General features: G+C 37.7%; 1 protein-coding gene across 1 annotated transcript; it reads left to right on the plus strand.

Annotated features, from left to right (window-relative positions):
* Positions 1-17,370: 17,370 nt before the first annotated feature.
* On the plus strand, positions 17,371-18,570 carry LOC141714725 (uncharacterized). Its single transcript, XM_074518226.1, has 3 exons — positions 17,371-17,824; positions 17,945-18,183; positions 18,238-18,570. The coding sequence occupies exons 1-3, from the start codon at positions 17,371-17,373 to the stop codon at positions 18,568-18,570; spliced, it is 1,026 nt and encodes a 341-aa protein (XP_074374327.1).
* Positions 18,571-20,685: the final 2,115 nt, after the last annotated feature.

The raw sequence follows: 20,685 nt of genomic DNA on the forward strand, positions 1-20,685 counted from the left end.
CATCCAGTTGGGCCTGCTGCTTTTCTTGAACAAGCTCAATAGCCTCCACTTTTTCTTGAATTGGTCTGATAAACCTATTCTTGTCTAGTTTGAGCATCTGGTCTAGCTTATCAGTTGCTTCCTGAAGTTTATCAACCTTTTCATGAGTCTTGGAGTGTATACCTTGAAAATTTTTAGTACTAAGAGCAGTGACTTTTAGTTGGTGCCTGAAATCAGAACTTGTCAACAACTCATCAGCTTTTGAAATATGTTCTGACAGAATATGTGAGCTGGGAATGAAGTCAGGTTCATTCCACTTCTTTGTCCACTCAACACCTCTGAAAGTTTCCTCCCATAGAACATGAGCATCTTCTTCAATAAATTTAAATAGTGCCTCCTTGCCAAGAATTGAAGCATTAATTGGAGCACTTGCTGGAGCACTGTCTCCAGAATCTGATAAAATCTCATCATTTTCTGATAACACCAGAGTGTGTGTTACTGAAGGAGATTCTGGAGCTTCTGTTTCCAAATTCTGATCTTCAGGTTCCAAATTCAGAATTGGTGTAGTAGGAATTTCAGCCTATAGAATTGGTGAAACAGGAGATGTTGGCTGTTTTGCTGGTGGAGCTTCCAGATAGAGAATAGAAGGAATATTCAACCCGTGAATATCAATTTCAGGACTTAACCCTGAATCTCGAACTCAGGCAGTTGCTTTGAATGGAGAGATAAGAGGTGTGATCACTCTGTCTTGAACAATGTCTGCAGGTTGAGGTGGAGCTGTCAAAGCTTCAATGACTGTAGGTTCTGATGAGATCAGAGATTCCTGATCCCTTTCCTCAGCATCTTTAGTATCCTCATATTGAATTTGTACAATATGCACACCTGCTCTAGTCTTCCTTGATCTTCTAGATGGAGGAGTGACTTTATCTGTATCAGAACTTAAAGGTCTTTTCCTTTTCAAAATTCCAGAACCCTCAGCTTCATTCTCTTTCTGAAGAGTTGACTCTTCAGCTTCTACTGTCACAGGTTCTGATGCAGGAACCTGGACTTGTTCATCCTCATCAGATTCATCTCTCAGAATCATCCTTCTTGTTCTCCTTGGTGGATATTTAGGCACAAAGATAGTTCTTTTAGTTTTGGGCCTAGAGGATGTGTCAGATTTTACAACTGGCACCTTTAGAGTAGTACCAGAGGTTGGTTTGGTTTTGGATTTGAGAGGTGAGATTCTGATAGTAGGTGCTGATGGTTGTGGTTGAGAGGATTGTGGTGGTTGATAGTAGGTTCCGATAATAGGCTTGGTTGAGTATTGTAAGGCTGGGTTGGTAGAGGTTGAAAAGTAGTAGGCTGTGTTGGTGCAACATCAGGATATATGGTTGTGTATGTGTAAGGATCAGAGTTTACTAAGAACTATTTTACAGATTGAGGAATTTGAAGAGGTCTTAGTATTTCTTTCTTATTATCAGTAGATAACACTTTTATGAAGTTTAAAAGGTTGAATCAAGTCACTAAGGGCTTGGGGCTTATCAGAACAACAAAAACTATAAATAAGTTGACAGAACCTAGCAAAGTAAATAGTATTTGGGTCCTCTTTCAACCTATCCCCAATAAAACTCAAATTAGAAGTAGCATAATCAAAATGAGTTTGATTAAGAAGTGCATACCCTATTTGCTGACTCGGAATTGGAATAACATCAAAATTTGAGCATTTGTTGGCAAAGGCTCTGGTGATGCAATCGAAAAAGAAGCTCCACTCCCTTCTGATGTATGGCCTCTTCAGTTGTCCCAGCTTGGATAGACTTTTCTCATATCCGAGATTGGCCATCATACTCTGTAGAAGTGGATCCTCAATCTGAGCATTAAAAGTACAATTTTCTGGCAAATGCAGAGCTTGTCGAACAGTAGACAGGGTAACCAGGTGCTTATCCTCCCCAGTTGTGAAAATGATGCTTGGAGACCCATCTTCACCACCATCATCATAGACTCCGGTCCTCCAAAACTCCAGTATTTGTGTTCCTGAGAGTGATTGTGGTTGGGTCAGAGCATATCCAATCTCACTGCGAGCCAGAAAATCTTGAATGAAGTGAAGATCTGAAGAAGCATCGTCCTTGCTGAGAATAGCCATATAGTTGTTGGGAACGAACTTGGCTCCATTAAAGATAATGTCCTTTGGTGCCATTTCTGTGAGAAATCAAGTGAAATAATGTGTGTTCGCAAGGTGTTTGATAAAATGCCTGTAAGAAAGTCCGTCAGAAAATAGAGAGAAAAAGAGAGAGAGGGAGTAAAACAAATAAGAGATAAGGTAAGAGAGAAGTTAAAAGATTTGTATAAACTTTTATCTCTAATATTTATACTCTTTCCACTTAACGACTCTTTTTGGAAGTAAAACCGGCATAATTACACCTGTCATGCAGTAAATAGTCAAGGCAGTAATTAGTGTGCACGGGATATGTGCAGTAATTTTTTGCACACATGCATATGCAAAAACCAACACACAACCCATTAATCAAATGATTATCACTATTTTTATCTCACTTAATTATATTATGAAAATATGACCGTTACAGTAAATATCAATAATAAGTCAAGTAAATAAATAATGCCATGTAAGCATCAGGATTTGCATCAGAACTTGACTATTATCAGAATTTAACGGTCATTAGAACATGGCTTCTGTACTCAAAAAATGAATGACTGTTTTTGTGATTCTTCACACAAATACTGATTGGTTTCTTCAGAGTTTAATCATCAGAACATAATCAGAACTTGTCCTCATAATTTATGCAAATAATACTTAACTATTTATCAGAAACAACTTAATCACCATAGTAATTTTCATCATTCATATGGAGTGATAGTGTGTGTATGTGCAAATGATCAGATAAGAGTAAAGTCTGATAAACTTATTTATGCAAATAATACTTAACTGTTTATCAGAAACAACTTAATCACCATAGTAATTTTCATCATTCATATGGAGTGATAGTTTGTGTATGTGCAAATGATCAGATAAAGAGTAAAGTCTGATAAACTTCAGTATTTCTTAGAAATAAGGCATAACTAAGAAAAATTATTAAAATCTGTCTTGAATTGTGAAGTCTACTATAGAATAAAGGTATGCAAGAATCCACCTCAACTGTTTGTGCTTATTTTATACATCTTTTGAAATTCTTTTGACAATGGGTTCTCATTGTAAATGAGTTACAACTGTCATCAGAATTTATGTTGTTATCAGAATATTTATCCAGTAATCAGAGAATGTGAAAAGTCACCAAGAAAAATTAATTTGCTTTTCTAATGCCTATTACTTAATACTAGCAATGCACTTGGATCTTCCCTTTCACATATTTACTCTAGATCTCAAAGGAGTACCTGATTCAATTTTTTTCTTTTATTTTCTTCAGCTAAGTGAGGCTTATCAAGCATATAATTCATCCTTAAAATTTACTGACAACATAATATGACAGAGAAGAAGCAATAATCTAGTTTGTGACTTAGTAATAAGATACATGAAGTAAATTGGACTAAGATCAAAATCAGAATTTGCTTGTGTTGTTGATTTCCACATAAATAACTAATTCAAACATGGGATACATAGTTTGTTAAAGACTACTAAGTCAGCATCTAACACAATAATCCTCATTCGATTGAATAATCACAGAACATTCAAAACACTATCAGAGTTTATAGAATCACATCAGATAATAAGCAATCTTAAATATATTACAATTAAGGCATAGATTACATTGAGATAAGAAAATCTGTAAACACTGATCATAAAGTCTGATGTATGAGAACAAAAACTAAACATATTTTGAGAAAGAACCTGAAACCATTCCAAGTTCATTTACCAGTCTTGTAAAAGTAGCTTCACATAGTGGTTTTGTGAAGATATCTACTAGTTGTTGATCTGTTGGAACAAAATACAATTCCACTATACCTTCCATCACATGTTCCCTTATGAAATGGTACCTAATGTTGATGTGTTTTGTCATTGAGTGTTGAACTGGATTTCCTGTCATAGCAATAGTGAGGCCTCAATGATACTATAGAAGGGGGTTGAATATAGTATCTACAATCAATTCGATTATGAACACTAGTATGTAACAAAAAACAAGTTTATTCAATATATCAAACTCTGTTATTGTAGGTTAATCTACTCTCTCAGTGATGTATGATATCACTAAGAGCTGTTAGGGTTACAAAGAATAATATTCTTGAGAATGATAACACTTTTAGTGTAAACCCTAAGCTGTGTTTATATAGTACACAGTTACAAGATATCTTCTAATTGATATGAAATATATCTCTTCCTAAAATATATCAATCATATATTATCTTTTTACAGGTCTTCTAGTCGTCCAACTCCTAAAGCATATCTTCCTTTGTTTATTCCAGATCCTCTCCTAGAAATCAGCCGCACTTTACTTCTGAAGCATATCCTTCCTTAAGTTCTGATAACTTAAGTTATGATATCTTCATGTCTTAAGTAAATCATGATTTCCAGTAAGTCCTGATAATTCTTGATATTAAGTTCTAAAACTAAACAAATCAGATTAGACATGACATCACAAATATATCTAACAATCTCCCCCAACTTGTAAATTATGAAAAATATACAAGTTAATAGATTTGATGATGTCAAAAATATTTAAGTACAATTACAATGAGATTTTATTTAGACAACTAACTACAACTTACAGTCCTTGTAGCTTTTACCAATCTTACAGAATCAATTTGAATCCAAAATGATTCTTGACAAAGTTTGATATCAGCATTTCTTCTGCATTTCTCAAGACTTGAGCTAATGTAGCCTTGACTTGCTTCAGTTCTTCATCTTGACTTCCAATCTGGTAAATGGAAGTCCTAAGTGCTGAAATGTGATTTCTTTCCAATCCATCACCAAGTCTGATTCCCCTTGGATGAGAGGAGTCTTTATTGTAGCATAGACATTTTTCTTTCAGAATAACTTCTATCTTAGCAAAATTCTTCTTCATTGGAATTTGACTTCCATCATCTTCAACTTTTTTGGAATAAATTCTGCAACCCTTGATCCATAGATTCTGGCTTTATCCCTTATGGTCTTCATGATGAAATTTGACCATCTTCTAGTAACCTCAGACTTTATCTCCAAAAGATAATGAAAGATGAAGTTCTTTAAGAGATTTGTTCAACACTTCTGATTCTGACATTCTGTATGTTCTTCCATCTTTAAGAAATAGAATCAGCTTTTCCTTGACTTTACTCTTATCATGAGTATCCAGTACCACTTAAGCAGATATAACCTTATTAAGGTGTTCCTGTATAACTTCCTCAAGTGGTTTATCAGTTAATAAAAATGGATCTTTGATAGTTACTTCAACTCCTGTTTTGATCTTGGCTTCGCTTGATCCTAACCTAGATCTGTCTCTTGCTTCTCTGACATTTAATCCAACAGTCATGAAATCAGATAGCAGTTGACTTTTATTAGGATCTGATGGATTAACATTTTTCCATAAGAGTTTCTTCTTATCAGCAACTGTCATCTTGTTCAAATCAACTTGAGCTCTGTCAGAGGTTGATGTCTTGATGACTTGTTCAGGATTTGCAGATTCTTCTGTAGCTTGATGTTCTAAAATATCTTCACTCTAAACAACTTGAGCTATGTCAGAGGTTATCTTAGGTTGTTCTGTCATCTTTCTTCTTTTCAGAGTTTCAACAGTTTCATCTTAACCAGCAGTATCATCAAAGACTTGAACCATCTTGCACATAGGATTCATCAGAATTTGAGGAATCTTCATTTTCTGCTTCTTGACTGTCTCCCCAACTTTTCCTTTTCCTTTGTCTTTTGGATCAGTAGTAGCTTGAGATCTAGTACTTGATCTAGGAATCTCTGTGGCAGATCTTTCTTTTATCACAATACCTTTCTCCTTAGGTCTGGGAGGCTTCTTTGCATTAGAAACTTTAGATTTAGAATTTGTCTTCTCAGCAGCAGATCTAGCTTCTTCCTCCTTTAAAGTCTCTAAATCCATTCCAATATTATGCTTGAGAAACAATCTTTTAGCAATTTCTTCATCAAGAGTCTGAATCTTTGGATCCTTATAGTAGACAGTAGTCTCCCTTCCCTTAAGCTTCAGAGTTTGTAAAAACTACTGAGAGTCTTGACTTCCAGAGTGAATCAGAATATCAGACTTTGTCATTAGAATTTGATTATCAGAACTTGCTATCAGAGTTTGAGCATTCATAGCTTCAGAACTTGTATTCTTCTATATAGATGATTTGCTAGAATCAGAAATTAGTTTATGTGAAGAACCTTTGCTGCTTTGACCTTGACCTTTGCCCTTGCTAGGGTTTCCCTGGTCATTTTCAAAATCATCCTTTTTCTTCAGTGATTTGCTAATTGAGCATTTGGACTTAACTACATTCTCCTCTTTTTTGGCATCATCTGGAAGGAGTAGAGAAAGAAGGAGTTCCACTGAAGATTGGATTTCATTGAGTTGTTTTTGTTGAGAGGCTTGATTCTGCAAGACCTCATCTAGTTGGGCTTGCTGCTTTTCTTGAACCTGCTCAATAGCTTCAACTTTCTCTTGAATTGGTCTGATAAACCTATTCTTGTCTAGTTTGAGCATCAGGTCTAGCTTATCAGCTGATTCCTGAAGTTTATCAACCTTTTCATGAGTCTTGGAGTGTAGACCTTGAAGAGATTTAGTACTGAGAGCTGTGACTTTTAGTTGGTGCTTAAAATCAGAACATGTCAGCAACTCATCAGCTTTTGAAATATGATCTGACAGAACATTTGAGCTGGGAATGAAGTCAGGTTCATTCCTACTTCTTTGTCCATTCAACTTATCTAAAGGTTTCTTCCCAATGAACAGGAGCATCTTCTTCAACAAACTTAAGTAGTGCCTCCTTTCCAAGAATTGGAGCACTGACTGGAGCATTTGCTAGAGCACTGTCTCCAGAATTTGATAATATCTCATCATCTTCTGATAACACCAGAGTGTGTGTAACTGAAGGAGATTCTGGAACAACTTCATCTGTTTCAGGTTCCAAATCCAGAATTGGTGTAGTAGGAACTTCAGTATTTAGTATTGAAGAAACATGTGGAGTTGACTCTGTTGCTGGTGGTGCTTCCAGATACAAGACAGTTGGAATATTCAGCCTGTGAATGTCAATTTCAGGAATTAACCCTGAATCTTCAGCTGTAGCTGTTTCTTTGAATGGAGAGATAGGAGGTGTGATCACTGTGTCATGAACAGTGTCTTCAGGTGCTAAAAGGGCTTCAATTACAATAGGTTCTGATGAGATCAGAGATTCCTGATCCCCTTCCTCAGCATCTTCATATTGAGATTGTGTAATTTTCACACCTGCTCTAGTCTTCCTTGATATTCTAAATGGTGGAGTGACATGATCTGTATCAGAATTTGAAGATCTTTTCCTTTTCAAAAGCCCAAAACCCTCAGCTTCATTCTCCTTCTGAAGAATTGACTCTTCAACTTCTACTGTCACAGGTTCTGATGTAGGAACCTGGACTTGTTCATCCTCATCAGATTCATCTCTTAGAATTATCCTTCTTCTTCTCCTTGGTGGAGATTTAGGCACAGAGATAGTTCTTTTGGTTTTGGGCCTAGAGGATGTGTCAGGTTTTACAACTGGCACCTTTTGAGAAGTACCAGAGGTTAGTTTGATTTTGGATTTGAGAGGTGAGGTTCTGATAGTAGGTGCTGATGGTTGTGGTTGTGAGGATTGTACTGGTTGATAGTAGGTTCTGATAGTAGGCTGTGGTTGAGTATTAGAAGGCTGTGTTGGTGGAGGTTGAGAAGTAGAAGGCTGTGTAGGTGCAACATCAGGATATATGGTTTTGTATGTATGAGGATCAGAATTTACCGAGAACTGTTTTACAGATTGAGGAATTTGAAGAGGTCTTAGTATATCTTTCTTATTATCAGTAGATAACAAGTCTGTGAAGGCCCTTTTATGAAGTTTAAAAGGTTCAATTATCTCACTAAAGTTTTGGGGCTTATCAGAACAACAAAAACTGTAAATAAGCTAACAGAACCTACCAAAGTACTAGCATAATCAAAATGAGTTTGATTAAGAAGAGCATACTCAATTTGCTGACTCATGGTTGGAATAACATCAAAGTTGGAGCATTTGTTGGTAAAGGCTTTGGTAATACAGTCGGAAAAGAAGCTCCACTCCCTCCTGATATAGGGCCACTTCAGTTATCCCAGCTTGGACAAAGATTTCTCATAGCCAAGATTTGCCATCATGTTTTGAAGTACTGACTCTCCAACTTGTGAACTGTAAGTACAGTTTTCTGGAAAATATAATGCTTGTCGAACAGTTGACAAGGTGACCAAGTGCTCATCTTCCCCTGTTGTAAAAATAATGCTTGGGGATCCATTTTCACCACCATCATCATAGACTCCAGTCCTCCAAAACTCCAGTATTTGTGTTCCTGAGAGTGATTGTGGTTGGGTCAGAGCATACACTATCTCACTACGAGCCAGAAAATCTTGAATAAAATGAAGATTTGAAGGAGCCTCGTCCTTGTTAAGAATAGCCATATAGTTGTTGGGGACGAACTTGGCTCCATCATAGATAAGATCCTTAGGTGCCATTTCTGTGAAAAATCAAGTGAAAATGGTGTGTTTGCAAGGTGTTTGATAAAATGCCTGTAAGAAAGTCCGTCAGAAAATAGAGAGAAAAAGAGAGAGAGAGTAAAAGAAATAAGAGATTAAAGTAAGAGAGAAGTTAAAAGATTTGTATAATCTTTTATCTCTAATATTTATACTCTTTTCACTCAACGGCTCTTTTTGGAAGTAAAACCAACATTTTACACCTGGCAGCATGTAAACAGTCAAAACATTATTAGTGGGTATGGTAAATGTGTAGTAATTATTGCTCACATGCGATTACCAAAATAAGCACGCAACCCATTAACCAAATCATTATCACTGTTTTTATCTCACTTAATTATTTTCCTGTGAAATATAACCGTTACAGTTGATACTTAAAATAAGTCAAGCAATTAAAATGTGACACGTAAGCATTAGAGTTTGCATCAGAACTTGACTATTATCAGAATTTAACGGTCATCAGAACATGGCTTCTGTACTTAGAAAAATGAATAACTTTTTCTGTGATTTTTCACACAAATACTGACTGGTTTCTTCAGAGTTTAATCATCTGAACATAATCAGAACTTGTCCTCAGAATTTATGCAAATAATACTTAACTGTTTATCTGAAACAACTTAATCACCACAGTAATTTTTATCATTCATATGGAGTGAGAGTGCATGTCTGTGCAAATGATCAGATAAAGATTAAGTCTGACAAACTTCAGTATATCTTACAAATAAGGCATAACTAAGAAAAATGCTTAAAATCTGTCTTGAATTGTAAAGTCTACTATAGAATAAAGTTCTGCAAGAATTCACCTCAATTGTTTGTACTTATTTTATGAATCTTTTGAAATTCTTTTGACAATGGCTTCTCAGTGTAAATGAGTTACAACTGCCTTCATAATTTATGCTGTTATCAGAATATTTCTCCCGTAATCAGAGAATGTGAAAAATCACCAAGAAAAAATTGCTTTTCTAATGCATATTATTTAATACCAGCAATGCACTTGGGTCTTCCCTTTCACATATTTACTCTTGATCTCAAAGAAGTACCTGATTTCAATTTTTCTTTTCTTTTATTTTCTTCAGATAAGTGAGGCTTATCAAGCATGTAGTTCATCCTTAAGATTTACTGACATCAGAATTTGATAGAAAAGAAGCAATAATGTAACGACTGAGAATTTTGCGTCGTAATTAAGAAAATAAAGTATGTGTTATGTGTTGAGATTCTAATTATGTGACTAAGTGATGATTTTTTTTTGTCTTATATGTATACTAGAGTTTAGGAGCGTGAATAAAAACGTTCCAATTTATAGAGTCAGCTTAGAAATTAAGCTTGGTGTCGGGCCGTCAGGTAGAACGGAACCCGTCCTAATATGGAATTAAATAATATAAAATGGGAATTATATGTGAAGTGAATGAATAAAGTATTTCGTCTTAAGAGACGTGTTGATTGGCAAAGATAATGAGAAGCGTAATCGAAACGCTTAGCGTCGGGCCGTCAGGCTGAACGTGACCCGGTACGCGTAAAAGAGGATAAAGATTAAAGAGGAATAGATTCTATGATCAAACCTGAGTCGTTATGTGACTATATATGTGTGATTGCTTGACTGTGTGCATGACTATGTGTTCTGTGTCAATTTTGTGAATCTTAAAGGAATTACGTGATTTAAGTAAAGGTTTAATTAACCTTCGCGCATTTTTATAAAATCATCCGAGAAGGATAAAAACATGAGATTTGTTTTGTTACCTTCGTAATGATCCTAGAGACTTTTTAAAAATAATAAGTGAATTTGATTGTTGATCTTTGCATTTTTAAATCAATTTTATGTGGAAATTGTATTTATTAAAGCAAGTTTGCGAAATTCATATAAAATCAACCGTTCGCTCAAATTCTTATTATGAGTAATGGATAAAAAGCTAATTTCGAGACCTACGTGTTAAAATTGTCATTTTCAATAATCCTCGACTTTCCGAGAGAGAAATATTTTTATTTTGAATTTCGTTGGATTTGAGTAAAAAGAGAAAGAAAGTGCAAATTAAAAAGGGAGTTATTAGATTACCATTTTGCCCTTGTGTTGGTGGAGTATAAATTACTCCTTCCTCCCCATTTTCTTCTTTCTTTTTGGTGTACTCACTCTTTTCTCTCCTCTTTTTCTTTCACTCTCTCTCTCTCACTTCGAACAACTCTCTCTTCAATCTCTCTCGGTATACCTCCTTTTTCCTTGATCAAACTCATCAATCATCCCTAATTCTTCTTGCTAAACACTTATGTATAGGAAGAAGTATGTGCATGTGTGTGATTAGGCTTGCGTGCCGAAGTGTGTGTGTTTTTGGGTTCAGTTTTGAGCCAAGAACCGAGGGCTTGCTTGATTAGTTCGTATCCTATGATTATTGTGCTGAAATCAGTTTGCATGTGGTGTTGATGCATTTCTTTTGAGAAATCGGGGGTTTCGTGGTTGGACACCCTCGGATGAGGGCACCACCGTGAAGTCACTGCCACCGGTGATGAACTCCGGTGAACCGGTGGTGAGCTATGATGTTAAAAACTGAGCTCTAGAACCTTGACACAGAATTCTTGTGAATTGTTCCTTGCGTATCTTTGATTCACTCCCTGAACCTTGTTTCTTTAAAATCTGATTTAAGAATGAGTTTTGACTTGAAAGAGTCCGAATGATTTCAAATGCTTGGTAATGATAAAATGGATTTTAGAAAACCTATTTGTTTTTTTTCCAACTCAAGGTTTTCCAAATGAATTCCTGATGGATTGGATTGAGACGTAAGAGGCTAGTGGGACTAGTCCAGTCATGGTAAGAGGCTAGTGGGACTGGTCCAATTTAAGGCTGAAATTATGCCGATTGGTACCTTAAAGACCGGAATGGAGGTCGATACGGGCTGATCACCCGTATATAATGAAATGGAAAGATAAAGTGATCCAATCAAGGGTTCTAATTAATTGATTAAAAGGGAACTGAAACTTTTATTCAGTAAATTGATTTTTGGAAATGAAAATGGTTTATATTGCTTTGAAAAGAGTTGATTATGTTGTTGTGGAGCTTAAAGCTCGAGAACCCTGATCCTTGAAATTATTGATCATATGATTGATTCTATCTTGAAATACTGTTGCTTTCCTCTATCGAAAGATCTATTTTGATCCTATAATGATTTGTGATGAATGTCGGCTTTCGTCATGTTTCGAGCCTTGTTTCTTGAAAGCCCCTCCTATTCTTCAGATACCTTTCCTTATCCCAAAAGATGGAAATCTGCCACCTAGATTAATTAAAGTAGAATGCCCTAGTTGGTTCAAAGTATATTGAGATTTGATATTGTAGATCTGCTATATAGTTACTTGCTGAGTTTTATACTCATTTGTTTTGTCTTAATCTAACCATGGCAGTTAAGCAAGAAGATGGCCAGGCTTAGGCGCACTGCTCGTAAGAGCGTACCTGGTGGTCCCTACCGTGTTGAGGGCTTCCGGTTGTCAAAGCAGGTAGTGGTTTTTATGAGTGAGCTCGCGCCTAGAAAGAGGTGTATAAAGATACAATGGGTTATCTGTCGGTTCCCAGCCGGAATCGATATTGATTATTTAATAATATTTTGGGTTTGTAAGTTATATTTTGTGATTGGTAGTTGTCATCTTGTCTCATACTTTATCCTGTTGATCCTGTTAGTAGTTAATAAGGTTTATGCATATTTAATTATTAGATTAGAGGTGTGTGAGTCCTCATTTCCTAACCCCGAGATTGAGGGCGTCACAAATAATCTAGTTTGTGACTTAGTAATAAGATACACAAAGTAAATTTAATTAAGATCAAAATCAGAATTTGCTTGTGTTATGGATTTCCACATAAATAACTAATTCAAACATGGGATATATAGTTTGTTAAAGACTACTAAGTCAGCATCTAACAAGATAATCATCATTGGATTGAATAGTCACAGAACATTCAAAATACTTTTAGAGTTTATAGAATCACATCAGATAATAAGCAGTGTTTAATATGTTACAATTTAAGCACAGATTACATTGAGATAAGAAAATCTGTAAACACTGAAAATAAAATCTGATGTATGAGAACAAAAACTGAATAGATTTTGAGAAAGAACTTGAAACCATTCGTAGTTCATTTATCAGTCTTGTAAAAGTAGCTTCACATAGTGGTTTTGTGAAGATATCTGCTAGTTGTTGATCTATTGGAACAAAATGCAATTCCACTAGGCCTCAATGATATTATAAAAGGGGGTTGAATATAGTATCTACAATCAATTCGATTATGAATACAAGTATGTAATAGAAAATAAGTTTATTCAATATATCAAACTCTGTAACAGTAGGTTAATCTACTCTCTCAGTGATGTATGATATCACGAAGAGCTGATAGGCTTACAATAAATAATATTCTCGTGAATGATAACACTTATAGTTTAAACCCTAAGTTGTGTTTATATAGTACACAGTTACAAGATATCTTCTAATTGATATGAAATATATCTCTTCCTAAAATATATCAATCAGATATTATCTTTTTACAAGTCTTCTAGTCTTCCAACTCCTAAAGCATATCTTACTTTGTTTAGTCCAGATCCTCTCCTAGAAATCAGCCGCACTTTACTTCTGAATCATATCCTTCCTTAAGTTCTGATATCACAAGTTCTGATACCTTAAGTTCTGATATCTTCCTGTCTTCAGTAAATCTTGATTTCCAGCTGAGTCCTGATAAGTCCTGATATTAAGTTCTGAAACTAAACACATCAGATTAGTCGTGACATCACAAATATATCTAACAATTTCGCTGTAAGCTTCATGTATATTGATGGTTTGGGCAATTAAATTTTTTATGCTTATTTTGGTGCTGGATATAAGTTTAGGCCTGTGTTAGCTTCATTTTAAGTATTATGTAGTTTCATATTTTGCTGCATGGTAAAAGCTGATTTGCGTTAACTAAAAAGATATGATGATGCTAGTGATTTTTGCCACTATCTTGGAGCTGTTATCCTGGCAACATCTTGGAGCTTCTGCTGGTATTCTGTCATTTTTATATGATAACTCTGTTTTACGTATGGTTTTGCTCCATTTTTTTTTAAAAAAAAACTCATTGCTTTCTTTTGGCTTTTAAAAAGTATGGGCATGGTATTTGCCTTGGGTAAGGTTTTGTACTGGTTAACCACGTAAGATTTGAACGTTTAAAGATTTTGTTTTTGGTTCATCTGTTGCAATACCTGGTCAGTTTGGATAGTAATAGTCACGCTAGTGGTACTCTGGATTAAAGACAGTTATGGCAGTCCTATGAACTTATCTGGTTGTCATCGAACAAAGCCAGTTGGTAAGTAGATTAATTAAGCTTGTTAAGCCCAGAGTCGAGAGACTTCATTATAAAAGTATTTGAATAGATATGTTTATTCATAAAAAAAATAATTAAAAATTATCAGATTTTTTTTCTTTTGAAACAATCAGACTATCAGATTTACCAAGCTATACTAACAAAACCCTAAATCACCATGCCCAAATTAATTACACAGAATGCATGATTTTATAACAGGTGTGGCATGTTGCCCGGGATTTCGCAGGTTAAATCATCGGTTCGTCTTTTTTTTGTTGACAAATGCAGAAAATTTTCATTAAATTGAATATAATACAGCCGGGACAAACCCCAACTGTCGATACAACCAGGTGATAAAACAAATAACATACTAAAATCAATTAGATGATTTGTTTCCTGATCGTTTAACACATATAATTTAAAAATTCTTGAAGCTAAAAACGAAATCAAAAATATCCCAAGCGCTCCAAATTGCACCGGCATCTCTGAAAATAACAACATCGCAATTGACCATATCACGTAAAAAACTATTCTATAGAATTATTGCACCGGCATCCGATCTACATTATTGTGTTTTAAGCAAACACCCACCACCTCTACCAAATGCAAATGATTATTTTTAGTTTGATATTATTTTTTAAGTATGAAACATTAAAATAATTTTATTTTGATCGAGATAAATAGTATACATTATTTCATTTTATTTGGTCGAATTATATTTTAATTTTAATGTTATTTTAGTTTGGATCAATTGTATAATATTTTTTTAGCTCAGATGAATTATATTTAATATTTTATTTTAGCCTGATTCAATGATATAGTTTTTTGAGCGGGGTCAAAAATAAATATTATCTCATCTTAGCTGAGACACATTATACCAATAAAATCCAACTAATTATATTTAGTTTGTTTTAAATTTTATTTAAGCACGGATAAATAACATAACTTTATTTTAACCCGGATGAAAATATAGATTTTTTTAATTTATCTTGAGGACATTATACAAAGCAACAAATTATCTTTTGATAATATAGATAAATCTCTATAATATATGTTATGCCTAAAAATTGGTATAAACATTATTCAGGTCAAAGTCAGATGGAGTGGTCAAAATTGAGATGCGCATTCCTAAATTTAAGAAGAACATAAGGTAAGTTTCCTTTCTGAAAAAGGAATAGGCGTGCCCTTTGAATAAGGGAAGGCGTGCCCTTTATTTATAAAGGAGTGATTGGTTGAATGCATTCTGTAGATACTGAAGGTGCGCCCTTATGAGAGGAGGGAGGCGCGCCTTGTTGTTAAGAAAGAGACTTTGAGTCATTCTCTGAATAAGTCCTTCACCCGTGAGAAATATTAGGGCGCGCCCTAAGTAGAATAGATGGCTTGTATATGCTTTAGCATGGTTACTTGAAAGGATTCTTTTGATGATTCGAGGAATAAGGAGATTATTATTACTAACCTATTTGTTGCAGGTACTCTATTGAAGAACTCCTTCCTGTAACGCAACCACAGGAAGGCGGTGTCCGTCGTCAGAGACCTCCGAGGGTATGCCTGGACGGAAGACCTCCTCCTATAGTCAATGAGTGTCCTCATTGGGGATGTGGGGTAAACTTTGGTGTGTGCTTTAGGAGCCCTGTCTCTATAGTCAACGGGTGTCCTCGTTGGGAGACTTTGGAGTATCCTGCACTTTACACCCAAAAGTTTGGGATCACTTGTCCTGCAATCTAGTAGGGGTTCTTTATCCGGGGGACAAGGATGCGTCCAACATTTGGGGTGAACCACGGTTATACCTGCATCCACGGATTAGAGAAATAGCTGGTAGCGGAGGGTTATCCTTGGCCAAGGAAATGCCTTATCCGTGAAGTCTCGAAGCCGCGGATGAGCCTTGGGCCTTTGTGGTTGGGCCTCATCGGAAGACATTCCTAAAGCTAGTAGAAGACGGTTTCCGGTAGGTTTCCTACTGGGCCTCGGGACAAGAGATCTAAGCCTATTAGGTTTTTTTCTTCCCCAAGAACTACGTTGACTTGATTCCCTATAAATAGGGATACGTAGGCAAATTGCAAGGGGTCAGAAGCGAGAGTTCAAAGGAGTCATCACTAACCCTAAGCAATCTCAGCCACAAAAAATATAACCACCACCAAACATTGTTCATACTTCCCGACGAATACTGTTCATAAAATCCAACGATTACTGTTCACGTTTTCCGACGGAACCACCATCACAGTTCTTGTTTTCGGCTACGAACCTCAAACTTTGTTGCTCCAAAATTCCTTCGTCAACAAATTGGCGCTAGAAGGAGGGGCTAATCAAGATCTGCATCTAGGAGGAAAGATGTCTCAATACCGTGATGAAGTTCTTATGATGGAGAAAGATCCGAAGATGGCTCTGACAAGGGCTATGATGAACCTTATATTCCTACTTCGGTGAATCATCTAACCCCGAATATTGGTGGCCATCCACCAGTCTTGATCAACAACACAGATTTGTTGGATCAGCTCTATCGCTATGGGCGTGCCTTAAACGGTTTTGACTCGAAGTTGAGTACGGTGGAGCGACGTAAGACAAGAAGAGGCCTTCGCCATAACCGCCCTGCTCACGCACATGAGAAAGCTCCCATGACTGATGCTCCGGTTGGCCATGGCCAATCAGGAGGCGACCGCGTGACAATAACGCCACGATGTCTGGTTTACTCTAATGATACAACCCCGATCGTTGAACTTGTTGATGAAGATACTGATGAACGAGAGGTACTGCGGGCAGATAACCAAGTAGTCATCCACCCGCACCGATCCGGGCGTACTCTTGATGAACGTCGACAAGCGGAGTCTATCCCAGTGAATGAATAACGAGGTTTCGCTGCTTTGATGGATCGCTTGGGGATCCGCTTGGGAGATGATGATCTGAGAATGTTACTGTTGGAATGGAAGAGAGATGCTGATCGCGGAAAAGTGACGCCCTGTAGTTTACCGGGTGTGCCCCTGAATCCCCTTGAGAATCAGGAGTGGCACCGCGACCATGAGAGAGCTCCTCCCCGCGGATCGATGGACCGATATGGTCGAGGATACGGAAGTGACCATTGGAGAAGACCCCAATGGAGGGGAAGAGGCGGAGGCCGAGGCAGATACTTAGACGGGTATCGCCGCGATAACTATCGTGGCTATAGGGATACTCACACCTATGACCGTACTGAAAGAGATAGCTATGCAGGGGATGATGGTCGTAGGGACATCCAGGGCTATGATCGCGAGACTCCTCAAGGCCGCAGCCGAAATCAAGGAGAAAATCCGGAAGGAGATCAAGGGCCAAACCAAGAGGTGATAATGATACCTGGAGGAGGACAAGGGGAAACCCAAAACGATAATCAATAGCAGGCTCCTCCAGGTGGAGATCATGTAGTATTACCACCGCCTCAGCCCCAGGGTCCGCAACCTCACAAGCAGACTATCCCGGGCATAGGAACTTTTTAATATGGATGATCTGAAAAGGCTGCTCAATCACTTGGAAGGGAGAGTAACGGCCACGGCCGAAATTCCTTCGCCATTCTCTGCAGCAGTAAGAGAGGCTCAGTTGCCGACCGAATATCGTAACACGACTAGCGATCTCTATTTCCATGGAAGTTCAAATCCTGTGAAATTCCTGGGTCGATTCAATATAGAGATGAGCGTGTATCAAGTTCCAGACTTGGCTCGATGCCAACTCTTGGAGGCAACTTTCAGGGAAAGCACACGGCAATGGTTTCAAAAGCTTGGACCAGGGGTAATCACTTCCTGGGACCAAATGAAAATCCCGTTCTTGATTAAGTTCCAACCAGCTGTGAGATATGCTTCGTCTGTTACTACTCTGGCCAATGTCAAACAAAGGGAGAATGAAAGCTTGACATCCTACTTTAAATGGTTTAACGCCGAGTACACTAGCGTAAGAGGTGCTTAAGACGAGGCTTTGAAAAGGTTTTTGATAGCAGGGCTAAGGGTTGGATCGGATTTTTGGAATCATTTACAGGGCAAATACCCGGCTACTCTAGCAAATGTTTTTGCTTTGGCAGAATCATTCAAGGCCATAGAATTATCTTTGGCAGAGGTGCAACCGACTTCGCAAACAAGCCAGAGAGGCAGAGCAAGGAAGAGGGATAGATCCTTAAGTTCGAGATATCGAATAAGTAGTCGAATCCTGAGTCGGGTAAATGCTACGACAGTAAGGAGGGAGTGGAGCCCTCCCTCGAGCTATGACAGCAGAATGAGCGGATACACCCCTTTGGCCATGTCAATTGAGCACATCTTTGAGGTGAATAGGAATAGAGGACTTTTTAGAAAACCCTAGGCTCTGTCACCTTGGCAGAGCAAAGATAAGAAAAAATATTATGAATATCACGAGTCATCCGGACACAACACACATGAGTGTCAGCAGCGAAATGATGAAATCAAGATTCTAATCAAAGAAGGATATCTTGGTGAATGGGTAGTAAAGGAAGTAAGGAGGCATAAAAGTAGTGCCGACAAAGCAAAGGAGGAAGGAGGTCGTACCCCTCGGGGGTCTACAACAAAACTCTGGAAGAAAATAAGTTTGTCAGGGATAGCAGCTTCCGAGCAATATACGGAGGATATTCTGGGATGGATTGCAGTAACAGAGCTTTGGCAAGGTATGAAAGGGATGCCCAGTGCAGACCATTAACTGACATTACAGGGTGGAGACTTGGCCACCCAAAGTATTTAAGGGCGAATCTATGGACATCACCTTCAGGGAAGCAGATGCCTGGTGGGTGCACCACCCCCATAATGATGCCTTAGTTATTTCTCTCCAAATCAGAACTAAGAACGTCTATAGAGCCTTCGTAGACAATGGAAGCTCAGCAAACATCCTCTACTATAGCACCTTTAAGAAGATGGGATTACCTGATCGGTATATGTCAGGAGAGGATGCTTGGGTCTATGGTTTCTCTAGTGGAGTTAGAGTCATGGGATCAATCCGATTGCCATGTACCTTGGGAGAAAGTCCGTTGTCCGTAACAAAGATGCTCGAGTTCAAGGTCCTAAATCAGGAGTCATCCCACAATGTGCTGCTAGGATGACCTTTTCTTAGGGAAATGAGAGTCATCACTTCGATCCACCATCTTACCATCAAATTTCTAACCCCGAATGGAGTTGGCAGCATAAAGGGCTCTCAATATGATTCTCGGGAATGTTACAGGCAGGCTATGAGGGTTTTAGGATAAAGGATGTCCAATTCGGAGATGCATCAAATGATGAACAAGAGAGAAGTATCGAACAACCAATTGAGGAAATTCGGGTCCATTACTATGTTGAACAAGAAAATGAATGCTCCTCTGAAATGCCTCCGATAACGCTGCTCTTAGAAGACGCTATCAGGATTGAAATGTTGGAAGAAGAAGAGCCCCCAAACGATATAATCCAAGCAAATTTCAATGGGGAGCGGCTCGAAGGGAGATTTGATGTTTTGCAGATCTTGGACAAGATGTATATAAGGTAAATGCCCCTCTATCTGAGGGTGCGCCCTTATCTTCAGGAATCCTGAAAGAACTAGATGCCCTTGTATGTCAGGGCGCGCCTTCTACCATCCCAAATCTGAAAGAAGTTGATACCCCTGTTATACCGGGTGCGCCTTCAATGAGAAAATAAGTTGATGTTCCTCTCCAAGAGGATGCGCCTTCTCAGCAAAGTGATGAGGATCATAATCAACTCGACTTAGACCCACGGATACCAATGACAACAGAGAAAATGGAGCCAGCGGAAGACACAATTGAAATCCCGGTCGACGAAAAGGATCCAAGCAAAGTTCTAAAAATTGGATCTCAGTTGGCTCCAAGATTGAAAGAGTGGCTTTCCATATTCCTCTTGGCAAATCTTGATGTATTTTGGTGGAGTCATTCTGATATGGTGGGAATTGATCCAAAAGTCATGTGCCATCGATTGAATATCGATCCCAAACATAAAGGGATTCGGCAAAAGCGTAGGGCTATAAGTGGAGAATGGGTTGTAGCCTTAGCGGAGGAAGTAGATAGACTCTTGGATGTCGGGATAATCAGAGAATTTTTTTTATCCAGAATGGTTGGCAAATTCGGTGTTAGTGAAAAAGCCTAATCGCAAGTAGAGAACATGCGTGGATTTCACCGATCTGGAACAAGGCTTGTCCAAAGGATAGCTTCCCTTTGCCAAGAATTGACCAGTTGGTCGATGCTATGGCAGGACATACTTTGCTGAGTTTCATGGACGCATATTCTGGCTATAACTAAATTTTCATGTATGAACCTGACCAAGAGCACACTTCTTTCATCACTGACAGGGGTCTCTACTGCTACATCGGGATGCCATTTGGTTTAATCAATGTTGGGGCGACTTATCAAAGGCTGGTAAACAAAATGTTTAAGAGACAATCGGGAAGACGATGGAGGTGTACGTGGATGATATGCTTGTAAAATCTAAAAAAGAGGAGGATCATATAGCAGACTTGGCTGAAATGTTCCAAATTTTGAGAAGATACAGGATGAAGCTGAATCCACATAAATGCATGTTTGTTGTGGAGTCATGGAAATTCCTAGGGTTCATGGTGAACCACCGAGGAATTGAGGCAAACCCCACGAAAATCAAAGCTCTGTTGGACATGAAATCTCCCACAAGTGTTAAGCAAGTACAAAGTCTGACGGGAAGAATTGCAGCTTTGAATTGATTTATTTCAAAATCTTCAGATAGATGCAAGGAATTCTTTAAGGCAATTAAAAGGATGGGAAAAGATTTTGTGTAGACCTCGGACTGTGAGGAAGATTTTCGA

The sequence above is a fragment of the Apium graveolens genome, chromosome 3 (assembly GCF_009905375.1).
Source record: "Apium graveolens cultivar Ventura chromosome 3, ASM990537v1, whole genome shotgun sequence".
Lineage (NCBI taxonomy): Eukaryota > Viridiplantae > Streptophyta > Magnoliopsida > Apiales > Apiaceae > Apium > Apium graveolens.